Source organism: Vicia villosa, unplaced genomic scaffold, assembly GCF_029867415.1.
Source record: "Vicia villosa cultivar HV-30 ecotype Madison, WI unplaced genomic scaffold, Vvil1.0 ctg.003689F_1_1, whole genome shotgun sequence".
Taxonomy (NCBI): Eukaryota; Viridiplantae; Streptophyta; class Magnoliopsida; order Fabales; family Fabaceae; genus Vicia; species Vicia villosa.
The window spans coordinates 145,577-169,542 of NW_026706271.1; the positions used below are offsets into that span (position 1 = coordinate 145,577).

Genomic DNA, 23,966 nt, shown 5'->3' on the forward strand with positions numbered 1-23,966 from the left:
TTAAGATATGGATTAGGTTAATTAGAAGGAAAAAAGTCTTGGGGAATTGGTCATGGGAAGTTGCAGAGAAGAGAGAAAATATGAGAGAAACTCATTCCCATTTTTCTTGCAGCAGTCTCACTAAATCAAAGATCCCCGATTCATTAACCGTTGGATCGTTACTAAATTTTGAGAGTAGCTTCGCAACACCTGTATCTAACTTTTGACCGTTGGGATCTTCAAAATAAGGTCTGAGTTGCGAGATATCATCATCACACTGTAGATGCATATTTGGGAAAAATTTTCAGCTTTTGATTCTGATTAAAAAAGGCAAGGGTTATAAGTTAAGGCTAGAAGGCTTCGATCGGTAGAATTATAGAGAAATATCCAATCCAAGATAAGGGTGGGGTTCTGATTCTATAATGAGATTTATGACGAATTGTATGTGGGATTGAGTTTGTATAATCGCCTCTGTTTGTAGTTGTGTAAAATTGTTGCGGTGAGTGGTTATTTGTAGTGGTTGTTTCTGATATTACTGAAATTGTTTTACCGTCAATGAATCTATTGTTGAAAATTGTTCTATGTTGATGTTGGTATAGTTTTTATGTTGTTGTAATAATACGTCGTTGTTGATATTGTGATGTTGGTGATGTGATTATAATTATATTATCGTTATGATTATGCTGTTGATACAATGATGATGTTGTAGGCCGATGGCTAGTGTTGTAGTGACGATATAGGATTATGCCTTTTGTGATGATGATTACCTCTAATAATTGGTAATAATAGTGATATAGGCGTATGCCTCATGATGAGATTTTTGTTGTATTGTATGTGATTGTTGCATTCATTGAGTCGCATCCATTGCATAATGCATGCCTGAAAATTATGGCAAACAGGACGGCCTGGAAATTATGGCAAACAGCCCTTCTGCTGATGTTTCCCCTACCATGGGAAATGGGTAGGTACTCAAGTATAACTGTGAAAGTTTGAAGTTAATTTATGAAGTCTTCACGTTACTCTATAATAAGTCAAGAGGGTCTTGCTCTGATACGTAGCACTCGGAGGGATGAACGATTGTTGTTATGTTTAAATGTTGTTATTACCTTAAGTTTAATTATGAATGATCATGTTGATTTTGAAGTTGTTTTAGTCGAATAAATATGTTAAGTGAATTGAAGTTGAATAATATTAATAGTTGCGAAGTGTTTTCAGTGAATAAAAGATGTGACGTTGTTGCCGTTGAGGAATTATGATTCCATTGTTTAGTTGATTAATTGAATTGCAAAATATTGTTATAAGTTCATCCAGATTCTAAGTGTTATGTATCTGCATGATTATGATTAATGTATGTTGCTTATGCGAAGTAAATGTGACATCTCTTGTATGATTAAATTTTCCGCACTCTGATTTTATTAATATTCGATGGATAGATTTAGGGTGTTACAATCAAAATGATGAATTTTGTAAATGGGGATCAAAAGTTTAGAAAAATGAAACTAAGGGGATCAAAAGTGCATTTAAGTCAAATTATTATAACATAAAAATTATGTTAAATTCCTAAAAGATGAAAATAAATAATCATAGACGAAATGAATCACATTAGAAAACCCACCTTAAAAATAGATAATTGCAAAATGTATGATTTCTTAGAATTGTTGCTTCTTTTTTATTTTTCCACAAATATTTGCTAAAAATATGATTTTAAGAAAAGAGAGGTCAAAAACCAAAAAGAGAAATCTCTAAACCATTATTGGTCAAAATTCCCTTCGTTTTATGAATTTTATTAAGATGGTTTGTTTTAGAAAATACAAAGTAAGATTCACTTCCTCTTAATAATAATAACAATAAATTTTCTTTAATAAACCTTAGTATTGGTTATAGATAACAAGAGTTTACCAAAATTAATAAACTCTACATCCTTACATGCAAAGCTGTAGCCATTCAAACCGAACGATCACGCAACCTCCTCAACAGTTTGTTTGTTTTTTTTCATTAATTTATTCAAACATATTCCTCCCAATCTGTAAGTACAACTAATTTTATTACATATTTCCTTAATTTTCTAAATTTTATTTTCTCTACAAAATTGAAACAACACCGTTTCTAAGGACCCCGATAAGGACGCTGTAGCGAGTGGTTTTGTCATATGTGAAACAAGAAAGCGTTAAAACAAAACAGAGAATGCAACCGAAAAACAAAAGTCCTATTATGTAGCCGATATTTTTGCGTATAAAGTTCAAACACAAACTTCGTTTTTCGGTTTTGGATTCCAAAAACAGCTTTAAACAAACCGCATTTTTTTTGTTTTGGTTATTTCTCTGATCTTTCTCTCTCACGAGAGCTCGCTTGCTCTGGTTTTACTTCCGAAGAAGTTTCATGGCCGTTTTTCAACCGTTTCATGGCTCATGCAGGTGTGTTCCAAATATTTTTTTATGCATTTTGAATTTGAATTGTTTTTCTTATGAACATTGCAAATTTTGTTGCGTTGGAAACGGATTTGTGAAAAATTGTAGTTAAATAAATGCAAATTTCTACGAAGTGACCTCGAAATTCATGATGTTATTGCAACCTTGATTACATTGTTTTTTTAGTGTCTATTGGGTATTTGTTGAAATGAAATTATTATTTCGGTTTTTTCCACATCATTTGGATAATTCGATAGAGTTTCCCGTTTGTCCAGAAACGGAAAATCCTAACTTAAATGTTAATAATGCTAGATTGGACGTCATCACGAGGGTTCAATATCTGTATCTCCCAATCGCGTAAAGACTTTTGCGATTTCGTGCAGTATAAGTGTTGCAACATTGATCACGGTCGTCGTGGTGTGAATTAACTATAATTTATTCTTTAATATAAAAAACGGTGATAACGGTATCAGTATCGCCATCTACTGATACCGTTTTGCTGTGGCAGTTTTTGCAACCGCGGGCCGTTTTTTATAAGCATACTCCCCTTTAAATATTCTAATACAAATTACAGACACGGTTTGAAACCTCAATGCGATACTCATCTCATGATCATTTCACCTTTGATAACATAAGGCCTAAGATTATGTTGTCATAGGCCTAAGATAGATTTGCTTGCAGTATCCATATGAACTTATATTCATACATTTGGATGAATTAGTAAATTGGATTTCTTTTTGAAGCTTTTTATATTGTGAATATATTCATGATTGAACTTTATTTCATTACCCATTTCCTCTTGCAGCTTTGTACTCTATTTTTTCATTATTGAAACACCTCTGTTGAAGATTTGTTTCATTTCTTACATGCACATTATAACTGAGAATAAACTTACATGCAGTGACTGTTTAGTCTAGAATCTGTTCCACTGAACTTGGTGTTGGGAGGGATACATTTGACTGTTGTGGTAAAAACTTCAGCAATGGAGTACGGTGGAGGCTCGAAAATAACCGGGATTAGGCAGATTGTGAGACTAAGAGAAATAATTCATAAATGGCAAAGTGTCACAATAGGCGCAAGAACTTCCCGCCTAAAAATTGAAGAATCTCAGGGTAGCAGCAAATCTCCAATAATCAACAAAAGAATAACAAATCTCATAAGTTGTGACTCCGATGACGAAAGCTGCAAAACTCCAGAACCACCACCTGATGTGCCAAAAGGTTACTTGGCGGTCTATGTTGGACCCGAGCTTCGACGGTTCATCATTCCAACTAGCTACCTTAGCCATCCCCTATTCAAACTGTTGCTTGAAAAGGCTGCTGAGGAATTCGGATTTGATCAGAGCGGCGGGCTCACGATACCGTGCGAGATTGAGACCTTTAAATATCTACTCAAATGCATTGAGGCCCAGGAGAAAGAAGAACAACATGATGACAGCTTGTGTAAGTTATTTGCATCACTTGCTCTATCTTAATATATGTAATTTATATTATAATCAATTTATCATTGCGGAGAAAATCAAAATCAAAATCATAATCAATATCATCCAGTAACATAACATTACTGTTCTGTCATACGCTATTTAGTACAAGTATTGCCAAATAGAGACTATTGTGACAATTCGAACAAATCGCTATTTTCTGAATAAAAATATTTTTCTTTGAGATGTTTCGGTTTTTTTACTGATTCACTAACATTCAACTCATAATGAAACCACAGCTGGAAACTCAGAAACAGAAACAGAAACAGAAACAGAAGAAACCTTGGAAGAGTAATTGTAGTTATTATTATGATCTCTGTTGAGGTTCACATTCATAGGATGTCTTCAGGTGTAAAAGTGGTTCTCTCTGCTTCCATTTTTTTATTTTATTATAGTTTCTTATGTGAAGAATGATAGAATATCATAGTTAGAACAAAAATTCAAGTTCCTTGGCAATAATTTGCTGGTGGAGAGGTTATTGGACACTCACATGCTTTTATAGCTAAAAACATTATTTATATGAAGAGCTTTGAATTTTGGACTAGTTATTCTCTCCATTTAGGATATGTGAAACTGATTTATTTATTTGTATGTGAGCATATACTAAGTGCATAATTTCCAAATGAGATGTTCTCAAACAAATTAATGTCTGATTAGAATTTACTACCTTAATATATTTTTTTTTGGCTAAATTGCAACTTTATCCCCCTATTTAGTATTTTTTTGGATTTTGATCCCCCATTTTAAAAACCACTATTTTGATCCCTATCTTAAGTTTTTAGTTTGATTTTAGTCCCCTTGCCATTTTAAATATTATTTTTAATGATGTGTCCAGTTTAAAGATTATGTGGCAATTTCATGTTAATTAAATAGGTGATGTGGCAATATTAATATAATTCATGTCATTTTAAATGTAAAAAAAATAAAATATCATAAATATTTAATTAAAATTAATTTAATTTATTTTCTAAAGTAGTAGATTTATTCTTATGACAAAATACTTCTTTTGGTCTCGTAAGTTAACCTCGGGGTTCATTTTGGTCCCTTAACTTCAAAAAGTTCCATATTGATCCCTTAACTTTTCAAAAGGTGCCATTTTAGTCATTTTTCTCATATTAGCGATGAAAAAACTCAAAAATCGGTCGCTATATCCCTCGCTAATATGTCAAAACGGACTAAAATGACACCTTTTGAAGAGTTAAGGGACCAATATGAAACTTTTTAAAGTTAAGGGACCAAAATGAACCCCAAAGTTAACATACGGGACAAAAAATGATATTTTGCCTATTCTTAATTTATTTCTTCCAAATCCATATAATCTCTTTCCAAGTTTTTCCCCACAATCTTCAACAAAACCTAAAAACCAAACGTGATATCAATCATCAACAAAACCCTCAAAACCTAAAAACCAAACGCGGTTTCAGAATTTGAAATCTTACTTTCTCTTTCCAATTTGTAGACATGGCTTTGAATCCTCAACTCTTCCCAAACCAAATGCTAGTTCCTTTCGTCAGCAAGCTGTTTGTATTGAAAAGAGATGGCGTCGAATTCGAGGTTGACAAAATTCCTGGCACTGGGTATTGTTTCAATTTTTCAAATTTCCCCTTTATGATTGATTCAATTTTAGAAATTAGGTTAATTTTTTCAATTTAATTTATTTTTGTTGAGAGTTAGCATTAGGTGAAAATTTTGTATTTTAGCAACTTCAATAGATATATTTGGTTGCATAGTTCTAAATCGTGGTTTGTAACAGCAAGACTTTAGAGGCTTCTGCTATTGCATTGCAACTCATTTGTTTGCATTTTGACTCAATTTCGACGTTCAGAGCAATATAGGAAATTTCTTCACGTTAAAATTTTTCTGGATGTTTGTGATTGTTGTGAATGATTTACTGTGATGGTATGGATTTCTGGTGATGAAGATTGTGGGGGATTTTAATTAAGATTTGATTTGTAAAAAATTTCAGAAAAACAAAAGATTAACATAAATTTGTGGAAAATCTGAAAAAAAATTGGGGGATTATTATGAAGATTTGATTTATGAAAAAATTGAGAAAAGAAGCTTAACATGAATTTGGGAAAAAATTTGGAAAAAAGATTAATATGTTAAGAATAAATCTACTTCAATTTACTTTAGAAAATAAATTAAATTAATTTTAATTGAATATTTACGATGATTTATTTTTTATTTTTATTTTTTATTTTTACATTTAAAATGACATGAATTATATTAATATTGCCACATCACCTATTTAATTGACATGGAATTGCCACATCACCTTTAAAACGGACACATCATTAAAAATAATATTTAAAATGTCAATGAGACTAAAATCAAACTCAAAACTTAAAATAGAGATCAAAATAGTGATTTTTAAAATGGGGGATAAAAACCAAAAAAATACTAAATAAGGGGATCAAAGTTACCATTAAGCCTTATTTCAATTAATCAGCATACATGTTTAATTATAGACCATGGTATTTATTAATACAATATAACGTGACATGAGAAACTAAAACATGGTATAAATTGGGCAATCTTTATTTAAGTGATAAAAGACAAAAGACTAACAGTGGCCAATCACAGCTAAGCACTTCATATTCCAATCATATAGAAAAGGACAGAATGCAAAAAAGCTGGGAGCCATGCCCTATGAACTTGTGCCACGCAAGCAGAGAGAGTTAAACCTTCACAAACACACAGACGCCGGAGCTCAGCTCTAGTCGTCTTCTCCGGCCAGCACACGGCGGAGATCCACCATATTTTTCCAAGAATTAACGAAACTAATACCATTCCACTCGGAATCATATGTAGAACATGAATCCGTCATTGGTTTCCTCTAAAACTTCCTCTAACTCCATAACCGTGATCATCAATAAAACCCTAGCTTCTAACATCTTAACAAATATGCAAACCACTTACACCAAAACATTCATCATGACGTATAGAACTCAATTGTGCCATCCAACTATTTAAACAATCAACATTTCAGTTAAACCGAATAAAAACTCAAGAATCCAAAAAATCGAACGCGAGAGAAAAAAAAGCAAGATCACATACTTACAGATGCTTATGTCCTAATATATGTTGCTAAAATGCAAAGAAGGTTCAGAGACTTACTTGCTGACGAACCACGCGAAACTTCGGAAAACTCAAACGCTACCGTAAAAAATGATAAGAATTAAGAGAGAGGCGTGGAGCTTTGGTTCACTGAGAAATAAACTCAGTCCTTGCTTGAACTCTTGGAGAAGCATTAGAAACTCTATTATAATATTCACAGAGATTACTTCAACGTTAATTCCGGTTCAAATCTTGATGCACTATGGAAGGAGAACGGTTTCCACGAACGAACTCTTTTTCTTTTTCTTGAGAGCGAGAGTGAGAGGGGATGAGGTGTGATGAAGATGAATCAGAACCCTGGAATAAGCTTCGTTAGAGATCTCTGCAACCGAATCTTTTTGTAATGTAAAAAACTCTCCCTTAAATAAAGATGATGATGACGTGAAGAACATGACTCGAAGCCAGAGGTGATGAAGGTCACAGTTGGAAACCGTTATGGTTGTTAGGATTTGTTAGAGGTGGTTGTTATGGTGTGGATGAAGATGAAAAAGAAGAGGTGGTGGTGGTGGTGATGAGAGAAGAAGAGGTGAAGGTGGTGGTGATGAGAGAAGAAGAGGTGAAGGTGGTGGTTGTTACGATTCAGTTATGTAGTTCGGGGAGTTTGTTACAGTGATGGAGATGAGAGAGAGAGAGAGAGAGAGAGAGAGAGAGAGAGAGAGAGAGAGAGAGAGAGAGAGAGAGAGAGAGAGAGAGAGAGAGAGAGAGAGAGAAGGTTTGTATGAAACTGGAAAAGAAAATGAAGTGTCCCTGATTCATGAGAGATTTTAGTTATATATGGTGTGAGTGCATGATGCATATGATGAGGATCATGCGTAGCCAATCAATTATTTCCCCCTTAAACTTAATGCACACGCTTGTGTATTTGTGGTAAATTGTTCTCATGCTTTCGTGCATTCAGTATCTTGCATGGCAATTTGTAGTATTGCCAGTGAAACTCCACGTGCATGCTGAACTGCATGGAATTCCCATCTAATGCCTTGTATCAATCCCAACATTCATAGTGCCAACTTCATGCTCATGTAACTCAAGTTCTACATATCCTCTCGAAGGGATCCCATGCTCACATGAAAGAGGACATGGGGCTGAGCATATATGATGTTGGCATGATTGAGAGATGTTGCTTGGATCTCATTCAAAATGGCCTGGAACATGGATGTACACCCCTGCATTAGTGTCTGCGCACAGGAATTAATCTTTTCCATGCTACATACAGCTTACCATTAGCTCACTTCACGTACTCAGATCTTCCACCATAACTCATCAATTGTTTCAAACTTGTGCTTAAAATATAGAGGGCATGGAAGGGAACAATTTGGTTCTGAGCTTGATCCAAGGAGGCACTTTTAGCTCTCCAAAATGCACCTTGAATATGGCATGCCAAGTGTTTGACAAAATGCCTCGCGTGTGTCCTGAGTTTGTGCCCAGCCACAGTCATGACTTTGAGGCTTCGTATTTTGTTCATTTCATGGCCAAATATTATGATCCTTAGCTCATTGGAAAGAAGGCATGGGAGAGAACAGGTTTGCATTGGGATTGGTTTAAAGGGACACTTTTAACTCTTTAAAACTGGGCTTGGAAGTGACACACCATGTGTTTGATTAATTGCTCGTGCCTGCCAGGAAGTTTGCCGGACATGCTTGCCCTGAAACAATCTTGATCAATCAACTTTGCACCTTTATAACTTTTAATCCAGATATCCGTTGAAGATAATTTCAACTACAAAGTTGTAGATGACCATGAGATGGATATTTTTGGTTTTGACCTTGTCTTGAAATTATGCCTGTATCCACGTGTAAATCAGCCATGAAGTCAGCTGCTCACCCATATTTGAAAACCTCTAAAACACCCAAAAATTTTCTAAGTGTTAGGACTTTCCTCTTTTTGATATTCACATTTCAACAACCTTCCATTTTTGGCAACTTTGACCAAAAAGTCAACTGTTTTAATTTTCTCCGTTCCAGATGAATTTTTCCGATTAATCAGCTTCCAATCCAATTTCAATTAATAAACTCCACTGATTACCTCCTTAGGGCACACATAATTTCATACTAAAATGTCGACTCCTAATTAAATGTTGACCAAAAATTCAACTGCGTTGACTTTGGTCAAAAACCCTAATCTAGAAAGACCAGATGAACCTCAAGCTTGTCTTGGATCAAAGCCTTGACCTGATGACAATAAAACCCTGATTTCCAAAGATCCTTATGAAGATATTGAAGTCAAATGAAAACCCCCAGATGTTCCTTCCCTAATAAGAAATTCTTCTTAATAGAAATTCCTTTTTTTTGTCAACTTCCTTGAGCAATATCAATGATATGGATGAATGTATTGAATGATGACCTAAATGATGTATGCATATGAATGTGATATGAAAGCCAGTTGGGTATAAATAAATGGGCAAATTTTGGGGTGCAACACTAATGCACATGGTGTTTTCATGGAGTACACGAATAGAAACTTTCATCCTTATCTTGATAAGTTTGTGGTAGTGTTTATTGTAACACCCTTCTAAACCCCGCGGCAATTTTAATAATTAATCAGAGTAAAAACATATGCACAAGGGTGCCACAATTATTCAAAACAATTAAATCAACTAAGGTCAAAGTCATGCTTTATTAGGAAACGATTCACCAAAACACAATCATGTTTAACACAGCGGAATACGAAACATCACCAAATACAACCAAAATGGGATCATAATCCAACACCAAATAAATTAGATAAGTTCATAAAACTCTATAACTATCGTTCCCCAGTGTTACAGATCAGAGCATGACCGACACGACCCAACATAAACGGATAAACTCTATGAGTCATCCTCACCAAGCACTAATGCCGCTACTCCTCAATCTGAAAATGACAACATGTAAGGGTGAGTCTCATTCTCAATTAGTAAATATTATGCAATTCATAAGCAACAAGCATCATAATATACCGTTCACCCAATTATACATATTCAGATTCACATCCATTATTAATTCACACAATAATAGATTGCAACACACACTACAGAAATCCATACAATCATATTATGACAAAATGCATATGACACAACTGACACTATGCATGTGGTACCAAATAACCGTGGAATCAATCCACCTAACCGATCTACGCCTCATCGAGATACGGCCCACCGACATAATTTCCACACAATGGGAAATATGTCCACCAACGATCAAAACATCACCGGGATCCAACATCAATGCATATGAATGAATGAAACACATATAACATACTTAAAACACACCGAATCACGATGAACAACTCATCTCAACACCACATCACCGAATAAGTATGTACATGTTTTCAACATCATTCAAATAGTCATGCATCCATCACAATCATATTAACAAATCACACCAATTCATCATCACATCAAACATATTGTCACACCTATCTCATATGCACACAATGTTCAATTCTCATCAAGTAATTAAATCTAGTTTTTAAAGAAATAAGGTCGGATAATACCAATATTCACCGTTCTTCATATAAAACATTTAATTACTTGCACAACGCCCAAAACGACACTAAGAAATGATTCACGGATCAAAAGATGCGTTATTTTGAAGTTTGGAAAAATTCACACACAGCAAGGTTCGCTCAGCGGAGCAAGGCAGAAGCGAAACCCTTCCCACCCCTGCTCAGCGGACCTCAAGCGACGTCAAACAGAAGCGAACTACGTTGGGACCTCCGCTCAGCGGACCCCCCTCCGCTCAGCGGACCTGCGATTTCAGCAAACCCCAAGTCTGCGACAGACCCTGCGATTTCACTCCCCTTTCACCCAAAAACGATTCCAGACATCACATACAGGCATACAATCATCATATATTCAATTATACACCACAAAAACATCATTTAACGCATTATTAACCAAATAGTTCACACAATCATCATCAATTCAATCCAAATTAGAACACCCTAACCTAACAATCCCAATATCTAATTGAATCAAACCATACATCAATCTACTTATCACGTAAGATCACATAAGAGATGCTAAAAGGAAGAGTCCCCCCTTACCTCGATGAATTTCTTGAATGCTCTCCTTCCGGTTTCACGTTCTTGCCCCTTTCTCTTCTCTTCTTTTCACGTGTTCTTCTTTTTTCCCCAAATGGTTCCCTTTTTCTTATTTTATGAAAATAAAATAAAATAAAATATCACAACTTAGTAAAAGGCCTAACTAGTTAGCACCCCCCTTTTACTATCACCACACCATAAGCCCAATATCTCATATTCCATCATTTTCCAATTAAATCCAATTTAAAATTCTAAAATTCCAATTATTTAATTTAAATCCAAATTAAATTAATAAACGGAAATTATGGGGTGTTACAACTCTCCCCCACTAAAAGAGTTTTCGTCCTCGAAAACATACCTTAGACGAAAAGTTTCGGGTAAGAGTCCTTCATCTGGCTCTCTAACTCCCATGTAACATTTCCACCGGCTGGTCCTCCCTAAACAATTTTACGTTGCTATATCTTTACCTCGCAACTGCTTCACTTTACGATCTTCAATCCTCATAGGCAATGTCTCTACAGTCAGATTATCTCGCACCTGTATATCATCTACCTGAATCTCATGAGACGGGTCCGCAATGTATTTCCTCAACGTGGAACACATCATGCAAATTAGCGAGTGCAGGCGGTAAAGCAACCTGATAAGCAACCTTTCCAATCTTCTTAGTAATCTGAAATGGACCAATGAAACGCGGAGTTAACTTCTTCGACTTCAAGGCTCTCCCAATACCAGTCATCGGAGTAACTCGCATGAATACATGATCTCCTTCCTTAAATTCAATATCCTTCCTTCTCTTGTCATGGTAACTCTTTTGACGACTCTGAGAAGCTCTCATCTTTTCCTGAATCATCTTGATCTTTTCTGTAGTTTGTTGCACAATCTCCGGTCCAACCACCGTGTTTTCTCCAGATTCGTACCAACACAAAGGTGTTCTACATCTCCTACCATACAATGCTTCAAACGGAGCCATACCAATACTCGAATGATAACTATTGTTGTAGGTAAACTCAACCAAAGGTAAATAACTATCCCAAGCACCACCTTTTTCTAGTACACAAGCTCGTAACAAATCCTCTAACGATTGAATCGTTCTCTCCGTCTGTCCATCTGTCTGCGGATGATGAGCAGAACTCAACCTCAACTTAGTACCCAAGGCTTCCTGCAATCCTGTCCAGAACTTAGAAGTAAATCTCAGATCTCTATCCGACACAATACTAGCCGGAACACCATGCAAACTCACTATCTTCTCAACATACAACTGAGCCAGCTTCTCCATCGGATAATCCATTCTTATTGGAATAAAGTGAGCAGATTTCGTCAACCGATCTACAATAACCCAGATAGAATCACAATTCTTGCTTGTTCTAGGTAAACCAAATACAAAGTCCATAGAAATTCTATCCCACTTCCAATCGGGAACAAACAACGGTTCCATCAACCCAGACGGTTTCTGATGCTCAATTTTCGACTTTTGACAAATTAAACAAGCATAAACAAACTCAGCAATTTCCTTCTTCATTCCAGGCCACCAAAATAATTTCCTCAAATCATGATACACCTTAGTAGCACCAGGATGAATGCTCAATCCACTCCGATGACCTTCTTCCAGAATACTCTTTCTAATCTCAGCAACATCGGGTACACACACTCGGTCTCCAAACCTTATAACACCATTCTCGTCAATTTGGAATTCACTTCCTTGACCTTGGTTAATCAATGTCAACTTATCTACCAAGCCAATGTCAGATTTCTGTCCGTTTCTAATTTCCTCAAGGATATTATTAGTTAACTTTAACATCCCCAACTTAACGCTATTAGAAGTACTTTCGCATACCAAACTCAAATCTCGGAATTGCTCAATTAAATCCAATTCTCGCACCATTAGCATAGACATATGCAATGACTTCCTGCTCAATGCATCAGCAACAACATTTTCTTTACCAGGATGGTAATTCAGACCGAAATCATAGTCCTTCAAAAATTCTAACCATCTTCTCTGTCTCATATTGAGCTCTTTATGATCGAAGAGATACTTCAGACTCTTATGATCGCTGAATACCTCAAATCGAGAACCATAGAGATAATGTCTCCACAACTTCAACACAAACACCACAGCCGCCAATTCCAAATCATGAGTCGGATAATTCTTTTCATGAATTTTCAACTGTCTTGAAGCATAGGCCACTACCTGCTTATCTTGCATCAAAACACCACCTAAACCCATCAGTGAAGCATCACAGTACACATTAAAAGACTTCGCTGGATTAGGCAACATTAAGATCGGAGCACTTGTCAATCTTTTCTTCAACTCTTGAAAACCTTTTTCACATTCTAAATCCCATACAAATACTTGTCCTTTTCTTGTTAACTTAGTCATTGGTAATGCCAACTTCGAAAATCCTTCAATGAACTTTCTATAGTAACCTGCCAGACCAAGAAAACTACGAATCTCTGAAGCATTCTTCGGCGTCTCCCACTGAGATACAGCTTCTACCTTCATAGGATCCACTGCGATACCGTTCTTCGAAATTACGTGGCCAAGAAAACTTACTTCCTTCAACCAGAATTCACATTTAGACAATTTCGCATACAACTTCTTCTCTTTCAATAACTCCAATACCACTCTTAGATGCTCTGCATGTTCTTCATCACTCTTCGAGTAAATTAGAATGTCGTCAATGAACACTACCACGAACTTGTCAAGATACGGGTGAAATATCCTGTTCATATACTCCATGAAAACACCAGGTGCATTAGTAACACCAAATGGCATAACAAAATATTCATAATGTCCATACCTCATTCGAAATGCCGTCTTCTGAATATCTTCCGCCTTCACACGAATTTGGTGGTATCCAGACCTCAGATCAATCTTGCTAAACACACAAGCTCCAACCAACTGGTCCATCAAATCATCAATCCTCGGCAAAGGATATCGATTTTTGATTGTCACTTTGTTCAGTTGTCTATAATCAACACACAGCCTCATTGAACCTTCTTTCTTCTTAACTAACAGTACCGGCGCACCCCACGGTGACACACTAGGACGAATAAACTTCTTCTCCAACAATTCTTCTAACTGTTTCTTCAGTTCAGCCAATTCCGATGCCGACATGCGATACGGTGCCATCGACATAGGACTAGTTCCAGGAATCAATTCTATAGCGAACTCCACTTCTCTTTCAGGTGGCAACTTACTAACATCTTCTGGAAACACTTCTGGATAATCATTCACTACCCGTAGCTCACCAGTATTATCGCCCCCTGTCACCTCCATCGAAGAACACAACATAAATACCACTGCTCCATCATTGACAGCTAAATTCATCTGTTTGACTGACATAGTCAAATCCTCAACACTAACCTCTTCAAGAAAGATAACCGTCTTTGTAAAACAATTGATATGAACTCGATTAAATTGCAACCAGTTCATCCCTAAAATGACGTCAAGTCCTTCAAGGGGAAGGCACACTAAGTCCATTCCAAACTTCCTACCAAATATGTCAACAGGACAGTTCAAACAAGCAGAAGAAGTAGTTACTGAACCCGACGCAGGAGTGTCAATAATCATACTTCCATGAATAACAGATATTTCTAATCCCAATCGTTTAGCACAATCCAATGAAATGAACGAATGAGTCGCTTCAGTATCTATAATAGCAACTAAAGGTGTGTCATGGATAAAACACGTACCTTTAATTAGACGATCTTCTGGAGCAGTCTCTGACCCAGACAAGGCAAAGACTTTTCCACCAACCTGATCCTTCTTCGGTTTAGTGCAGTGCAGACTGATGTGACCCTCTTCGCCGCAATTGTAGCAAGTCACAATCATCATCCTACAATCTGAAGCAATATGACCCGCCTTACCACACTTGAAGCATTTCTTCTCTCCACCCTTGCACTCATTCCTTCTATGCCCAGTCTCTCCACAGTTGTAGCACCTAACGGGAGCACCAGAATCTCCCCCACTAGGCCTCTTCCAATCTCCAGTTCTAGGATTTCCTCTACCATATGGCTTACCTCTATCCATAGGCTTCTTACCTTTCTTGTCAACCAACTCGCGAGAGTGAGATGACTTCAGCTTAAGGTTATCCTCCTCGAAGATCCTACTACAGTCCACCAAATCGACAAATCGCCGAATTCTCTGGTACCTAATTCCTTGCTTGATCTCATCACGAAGACCATTCTCGAACTTGATGCACTTTGAGAATTCACTAGCCTCGTCATTGTTGTAGTGAACGTAGTACTTCGCCAACTCGACAAATTTCGAAGCATACTCTGGTACCGTCATATTACCCTGAGTCAGCTCCAAAAATTCAATCTCTTTCCTGCCTCGAACGTCTTCAGGAAAATACCTCCTCAGAAACTCCCTCTTGAACACAGCCCAGGAGATAGCTACACCATCAGCATCCAATTCAGCCCTGGTAGCCATCCACCAGTCATCAGCTTCTTCGGACAACATATGAGTATCATACCTCACTTTCAGGTTCTCAGCACAATCGATGACTCTGAAAATCCTCTCGATCTCCTTAAGCCATTTCTGAGCACCTTCAGGATCATGTGTGCCCTTGAACAACGGAGGATTGTTCCGCTGGAAACTGTTCAGCTGCCTGTCAGCACCAATACCAGCTCCATTGGCATTCCCTCCCAGTACCCCAGCAATCATGCCCAGAGCCTCAGCAATTGCATCGTCATTTCTTCCTCCTCTTCCGGCCATTGTTCTGCTAAATATCAAACAATATTCATTAGAACAAGATGTATCGATAGTGTCGACCTTACACTATTCGCATACGAGGGCTTAACTGACACTAAGACTCTGACTCAAACGACCGACTATGCTTTGATACCACTATTGTAACACCCTTCTAAACCCCGCGGCAATTTTAATAATTAATCAGAGTAAAAACATATGCACAAGGGTGCCACAATTATTCAAAACAATTGAATCAACTAAGGTCAAAGTCATGCTTTATTAGGAAACGATTCACCAAAACACAATCATGTTTAACACAGCGGAATACGAAACATCATCAAATACAACCAAAATGGGATCATAATCCAACACCAAATAAATTAGATAAGTTCATAAAACTCTATAACTATCGTTCCCCAGTGTTACAGATCAGAGCATGACCGACACGACCCAACATAAACGGATAAACTCTATGAGTCATCCTCACCAAGCACTAATGCCGCTACTGCTCAATCTGAAAATGACAACATGTAAGGGTGAGTCTCATTCTCAATTAGTAAATATTATGCAATTCATAAGCAACAAGCATCATAATATACCGTTCACCCAATTATACATATTCAGATTCACATCCATTATTAATTCACACAATAATAGATTGCAACACACACTACAGAAATCCATACAATCATATTATGACAAAATGCATATGACACAACTGACACTATGCATGTGGTACCAAATATTCGTGGAATCAATCCACCTAACCGATCTACGCCTCATCGAGATACGGCCCACCGACACAATTTCCACACAATGGGAAATATGTCCACCAACGATCCAAACATCACCGGGATCCAACATCAATGCATATGAATGAATGAAACACATATAACATACTTAAAACACACCGAATCACGATGAACAACTCATCTCAACACCACATCACCGAATAAGTATGTACATGTTTTCAACATCATTCAAATAGTCATGCATCCATCACAATCATAATAACAAATCACACCAATTCATCATCACATCAAACATATTGTCACACCTATCTCATATGCACACAATGTTCAATTCTCATCAAGTAATTAAATATAGTTTTTAAAGAAATAAGGTCGGATAATACCAATATTCACCGTTCTTCATATAAAACATTTAATTACTTGCACAACGCCCAAAACGGCACTAAGAAATGATTCACGGATCAAAAGATACGTTATTTTGAAGTTTGGAAAAATTCACACACAGCAAGGTTCGCTCAGCGGAGCAAGGCAGAAGCGAAACCCTTCCCACCCCCGCTCAGCGGACCTCAAGCGACGTCAAACAGAAGCGAACTACGTTGGGACCTCCGCTCAGCGGACCTGCGATTTCAACAAACCCCAAGTCTGCGACAGACCCTGCGATTTCACTCCCCTTTCACCCAAAAACGATTCCAGACATCACATACAGGCATACAATCATCATATATTCAATTACACACCACAAAAACATCATTTAACGCATTATTAACCAAATAGTTCACACAATCATCATCAATTCAATCCAAATTAGAACACCCTAACCTAACAATCCCAATATCTAATTGAATCAAACCATACATCAATCTACTTATCACCTAAGATCACATAAGAGATGCTAAAAGGAAGAGTCCCCCTTACCTCGATGAATTTCTTGAATGCTCTCCTTCCGGTTTCACGTTCTTGCCCCTTTCTCTTCTCTTCTTTTCACGTGTTCTTCTTTTTTCCCCAAATGGTTCCCTTTTTCTTATTTTATGAAAATAAAATAAAATAAAATATCACAACTTAGTAAAAGGCCTAACTAGTTAGCACCCCCCTTTTACTATCACCACACCATAAGCCCAATATCTCATATTCCATCATTTTCCAATTAAATCCAATTTAAAATTCTAAAATTCCAATTATTTAATTTAAATCCAAATTAAATTAATAAACTGAAATTATGGGGTGTTACATTTATTGATGACATTCAGATCTATTCCAAGAACAAGGTATATCATGCAAAACATCTCAGAATTGTGCTGGAGTTGTTGAAAGAGAAGAAACTTTATGCTAAGTTATCGAAGTGTAAATTATGGTTAGGTGAAGTAATTTTTCTTGGTCATGTGATTTTCAAGAATGGTATTGTTGTTGATCTTATGAAGGTAGAAGCGGTATCTCAATGGAAAGCTCCAAAGTCTATTTTTGAGATTCATAATTTTCTTGGTCTTGCAGGTTATTACAGAAAGTTCATAGAGGGATTTTCATAGTTAGCGTTGTCGTTAACTAAGTTGACTAGAAAGGGCCAAGCGTTCATTTGGGATTTGAAGTGTGAAGAGGGATTCCTAGAGTTAAAGAAAAGATTAACTAGTGCTCTTATCCTGATTTTTCCAAATCCGGCGTAATATTTTGTAGTATATTGTGATGCTTTACTGATGGGATTAGGTGGTGTATTGATGCAGAATCAGCATGTACTAGCTTATGCTTCAAGACAATTTAAAGTTCATGAAAGGAATTATCCGACTCATGATTTAGAGTTGGCAGTTGTGGTCTTTGTGTTGAAATTATGGAGACATTATCTATATGGTTCAATATTTGAGGTATTTAGTGATCACAGGAGTTTGAAGTTACTCTTTGATCAGAAAGAGCTTAATATGAAACAAAGGAGGTGGTTAGAGTTCCTTAAAGATTATGATTTTGGATTGAATTAACATCCTTGAAAGGCGAACGTCGTTGCTGATGCTTTTAGTAGGAAGTCCCTACATATGTCTATGTTGATGGTGCGAGAATTGGATTTGATTGAACAATTCAGAGACTTGAGTTTGGTATATAAAGGCACTCCTAATAGTGTTAAATTGAGTATACTGAAATTGACAAGTGGTATCCTTGATGAAATTGGAACGAGTCAGAAATCTGATATAGGATTAGTTGATCAGTTGACTTTGATCAACCAAGGTAATGGAGGTGGTTTCCGAATTGATGAGAACGGTATAATGAAGTTTGGTGATCGAATTTGTGTTTCTAATGTTGCTCAGCTTAGGAAGGGTATTCTTGAGGAAGCACACCGTAGTGGATTGAGTATTCATCCTGGCGCTACCAAGATGTATCACGATTTGAAGAGGTTGTTTTGGTGGCCTAGAACGAAGAAGGAAATTGCTGAGTTTGTTTATTCATGTTTGACTAGGCAGATCAGAAGCCGTTTGGGTTTATGCAACCGTTATCTATTCCTGCCTGGAAATGGGACAGCCAATCTATGGATTTTGTTCCTGGTTTACCGAGGAAAATTAAAAACTGCGAAGCTTTTTGGATTATTGTGGATAGGTTGACAAAGTCTGCTCATTTGATATCAATGAGGATGGACTATCCGATGGAGAAGTTAGCTCAGTTGTATATTGAGAAGATAGTTAGTCTACATGGTATTCCTTCGAGTATTGTGTCCAATAGAGATCCAAGATTTACATCTAAGTTCTGGAAAGGTTTGTAGAAGGCTTTGGGTACTCAGTTAAGATTGTGTGTTAGAGAAAGGTGGTGTTTGGGATAGTTATCTACCTTTGATTGTGTTTACTTACAACAATAGTTTTCATTTGAGTATTGGTATGGCCCCGTTTGAGGCTTTGTATGGTAGGAGGTGTAGGGCGCCATTATGCTGGTATCATTCTGGTGAGAGTGTTGTGATTGAACCGGAGATTTTTCCACAAACTACAGAGAAGATTAAGATGAATCAGGAGAAGATGAAAGCTTCTCAGAGTCGTCATAAGAGTTACCATGATAAAAGGAGGAGAACACTTGAGTTTCGAGAGGGAGATCACGTGTTTCTGAGAGTTACTCCTATGACTGATGTTGGTCGAGCTCTGTGTAAGTACAAGCCTATACTCACCAAGGAGTTTTCGATTCATGGCAAACATCATAAGTGAGCAAACACAAAAGCACAAGTGGATGACTCAAGGAAAATCAAGTTTTGGCTATCTAAGACAATGTAGGTCGACCTACCCTGTGTCAAGGTCAACCTATAAAGCTCAAATTACTCAACATATGGTTTTGCATCAACTAGGCCGACCCAGTGCATCATCTGGTTGACTCAAATTAAGGCAAACAAAGAAGATACAAACATGCCACTGTTAGGTCGACCCACTCACCATCCTAGGTCGACCTAAACTGAAGGAATTTACACATGTCACTGTTAGGTCGACCTACCCACACTCCTAGGTCGACCTAAACTGAAGAAAAGTCCCAAGAACGCATTTCAACTGACTTTAGGTCAACCTAAACCTTCAACAGGTCGACCTAACTGGCAACAACTGACTTTAGGTCGACCTAAACCTTCAACAGGTCAACCTAACTGGAAACAACTGACTTTAGGTCGACCTAAACCTTCAACAAGTCAACCTTACAGGTCAACCTAACTGGGAACAATTTCAACTCAACTAAAACTGCTTCTGTTAGGTCGACCTAATCAATAAAACAGGTCAACCTATCTTCTCAAAAAGGCCAAAAATGTTTGTTTGCTCTGTATCAATACACCAGCTCCCATATATATTCTTTTATGTCATTTATTGCAAATTAACACCAACAACTGAAAGATACACAAAGGCTTCTCATCTTCGATCATCGACACAACTCCAACACAACTACACACAATCATTTTTGCGTTGAGGGTTTACGTTCAAGATCGATAACGTCCATGGAACGGAATTGAAGATTCCTAGTGGGTGAAGATTTGTGGGGTTTTTGGTGAATAAAATCTGCGGGTTTTATCCTCCAAGATTGGTGAATTTTGGGGGTTTTTATCAAGAGGCTTCATCAAGGATCCAGCTGAGTGTGAAGATTGAAGAACAAGGGTTCAAGCAATTCAAGACACTGCAGAAAGGGATCAAAGTGAAGCTCTTGGAAGACCTTGATCTGGCTCAAGATTAAGGGGGAAGAAGATTCAAAGGATCGACAAAATCGGTTTATTGTTTATCGCTTTGTTATCTTCTTTGTATAAACTGCTTTCAATAATAATGGAAGACTTCCCAATTCCCGTTTGGAATTGGGGGCAGATGTAGTCGTAGCGAGGACGATCGACGAACTGCCTGAACAAATATCGTGTTGTTATCGCTTTTATCTTTTCATTTACGTTCTGTTCATATTTGGTTATAATTGCAAATTGATCAACGATTCAAGTGTTAAAATTGTGTATTAAGAACTTGTGTAAACATCACAATTCACCACACATTGAATCACAATCAATTTGAATATTATCACCAAGTGTTTGTCTTTTTTCTTCATCCATTATCAAAGCATTGGAAACAAAGTTTATCAAAATAGAAGTTAATCGTTTTTCATTGGTGTAACAAATTGCTTCAATAGTATATCCTTTCATTGTTAATCCCAATTATTTTGTGGTTTTATCACATATACAACCTTTTCAATAGCGGTCCGGAATAGACGCGAGTCGATTCATAATCGCTTTCGCTTAAGTTTGAAATAATTCTGAAAAAATCTAAGAGATCTATTCACCCCCTCTAGATCCTTAAGCCTAGCGTCTAACAAGTGGCATCAGAGCTCTGGTTTATTCCGTGCTACGTGAAACACTTATTGGAAAAATGGCTTCCGGACCTAAAGGGGCTCATAATAGAGCTCCAGTTTTCAATGGTGAAAACTATGGCTATTGGAAGGATTGTATGTGCGTTAATATCAATGCCATTGATAGGAACATCTGGGCAGCAATTATCAATGGTCCCTTTCAGATTACCATGACAAATGCAGCTGGTGCCGTTGTTCCAAAACCAGTTGGGATGCTGAAGATGAAAAAAGATATGGATACAATTGGAAAGCGAGAAACATATTAATCTCAGCTCTAGGAGTTGATGAATTCTATCGTGTTTCCCATTTTAGATCCGCTAAAGCTATGTGGGACACATTGCAAGTTGCCCTTGAGGGAACGGATGATGTCAAACTAGCTAGAATCAATACGTTAACTCAAGAGTTCGAACTCTTTCACATGGAAGATGGTGAATCCATCGAAAACATGCAAAAGAGATTCGTACATTTGAAAAATCGTTTAAATTCTCTTGATAGACCTGTTTCCAATGCAGTTGCTACTAACAAAATCTTGAGATGTTTGAATAGGGAATGGCAACCCAAGGTTACGGCAATAAAGGAAGCAAATGATCTAAATACCTTAGACATCGCCACTCTCTTTGGTAAACTAGAAGAACATGAACAACATCTTAAATGCCTTGACATGCATGAGAAAAAGGCAAAGAAAGATAAGAACATGGAGAAAGAGGTAGAGAAGAATTCAATAGCTCCAAAAGCTTCAAGCTCCAAGACCTCAAAGCAAGAGCTAGAAGATAGTGATACTAGTGATGATGAAGATTCGGATGATGAGGAATTGAGACTGTTCGTGCGAAGATACAACAAGTACATAAAGAAAAATAGAGCAAAACACTCCGGTAAAAGCTTGATTAATCATAAGAAGCAATTCGACAAGTTCAAACAAGGTGAGAATAACAAAGGAAAAACCAAAGGTCCTTGTTTCAATTGCGGCAAAGATGGTCATTACAAACCGGATTGTCCATATCTCAAGAAGGAGAAAGACAAGAATCAAAGCAAAAGTCACAAAAAGTCTAGAAAAGCTTATATAGCATGGGAAAGTGATTCCTCAAGTGAATACTCATCAAGCGATGAAGAAGAATCGGCAAACTTATGTCTTACGGCTCATCAACACAAGAAAAAGAAACGTGTAAGTCATCTTAAACCTGAACTTGTAGATAAGGTATCTCATGCTCAATTAAAATTAGCCTTTGAAGAACTACATAGAGATGCAATTGAAGCTTTCAAACTTTTGGCCTCAAATAAGAAATTTTTTTCATATCTTGAATCAAAAGTTGAGAAGACCGAAAAGGACATGGAAGCTTTGAAACAATCTATGCTAGATATTCAAAAGGATAAAATTAAGGAAGATCCTACATCATGGTTTGGTTGTGAGACATGTCACATTTGGCAAAAAGAAGTGAGAGATCTAAAGGCCAAATTAGATAAGGCTTTACAACCAAAAGTGACCTTTGCGGTTGATCCAAATAAGTTCAAAAGATTGTATACTCCTTATATAGTAAATACACTTTTGTACCAAAAGTATCAACTAGCAAAATAGCATACTCTCATCATATTACTTGTCACTATTGTTGCAAAAAGGGACATACCATTGAAAAATGCAAATTTAGGAGGATTTTAGTTCCTAAAGGAGTATTTCAATGGTTGCCTAAGTGCAACAGTTTATGTACTCACCACCTAGGACCCAATGAAGATTGGGGACCTTCCACTCTAAATTAATTTTGCAGGAAAAGAGTCTTGACATTGCCAAAAGGTTGTGGTTCCTTGATAGCGGATGTTCAAGACACATGACGGGAGACATATCACTCTTTGTTGAGTTCCACGCAAAGAAAAAGGGGTATGTCACCTATGGAGACAACAATCGGGGAGCTATACTTGGTAAAGGAAGTGTAGGTAACCCGTCTACCACAACTATAACTGATGTGTTACTAGTAGAAGGTCTTAAACATAATCTCCTAAGTATTAGTCAATTGTGCGACAAAGACTTCAAAGTAACTTTTACAAATTCTGGCTGCATAATAGAACATATTAAGAAAAGAGAGATCATGTTTAATGACACATGAGTAAACCACATTTATATGCTAAAACTTGGACGTAGGCATATTTTTTTGGTTACTCTCAATCTAGTAAGGCATATAGGCATATAGGTTCTCTCAATTCAGTTACTACTTATTGTTGAAGAGTCAGTTACTACTTATGTATGAAATTTCTACTTAGTCAAGGATACTTTAGGGGTAAAGTTGATACCACCCTCTTCATTAAAAGAAAAGATAAAGATATACTTTTAGTTCATGTTTATGTAGATGATATAATATTTGGGTCAACTAATGCAAAACTTGTCAAAGAATTCTCTAAGCTTATGCAGAGTGAATTTGAGATGAGCCTCATGGGAGAGTTGAACTTCTTTCTTGGTCTACAAATCAAGCAACTTGGTCATGGAACTTTCATAAGTCAAACTAAGTATTGCACATAATTGCTTAAGAGATTTGGAATGAGTGAGTCAAAAGAAATTGACACACCTATGGCATCAAATAGCAACCTAGACAAAGATAAAAAAGGTAAAGAGGTAGGTGTGAAATTATACCGAGGCATGATAGGCTCTCTATTATATCTCACAGCTTCAAGACCGGACATTATGTTTAGTGTTTGCATGTGTGCAAGAT

At 36.9% G+C, this 23,966-nt stretch overlaps 1 protein-coding gene across 1 annotated transcript; it reads left to right on the plus strand.

The window, feature by feature from the left end:
* The first annotated feature begins 2,144 nt into the window (after positions 1-2,144).
* On the plus strand, positions 2,145-4,411 carry LOC131641356 (protein SMALL AUXIN UP-REGULATED RNA 10-like). Its single transcript, XM_058911662.1, has 3 exons — positions 2,145-2,393; positions 3,289-3,829; positions 4,107-4,411. Exons 2-3 carry the CDS (start codon positions 3,370-3,372, stop codon positions 4,160-4,162), a joined length of 516 nt encoding a protein of 171 aa, XP_058767645.1. The 5' UTR covers positions 2,145-2,393; positions 3,289-3,369; the 3' UTR covers positions 4,163-4,411.
* The last annotated feature ends 19,555 nt before the right edge of the window (positions 4,412-23,966 follow it).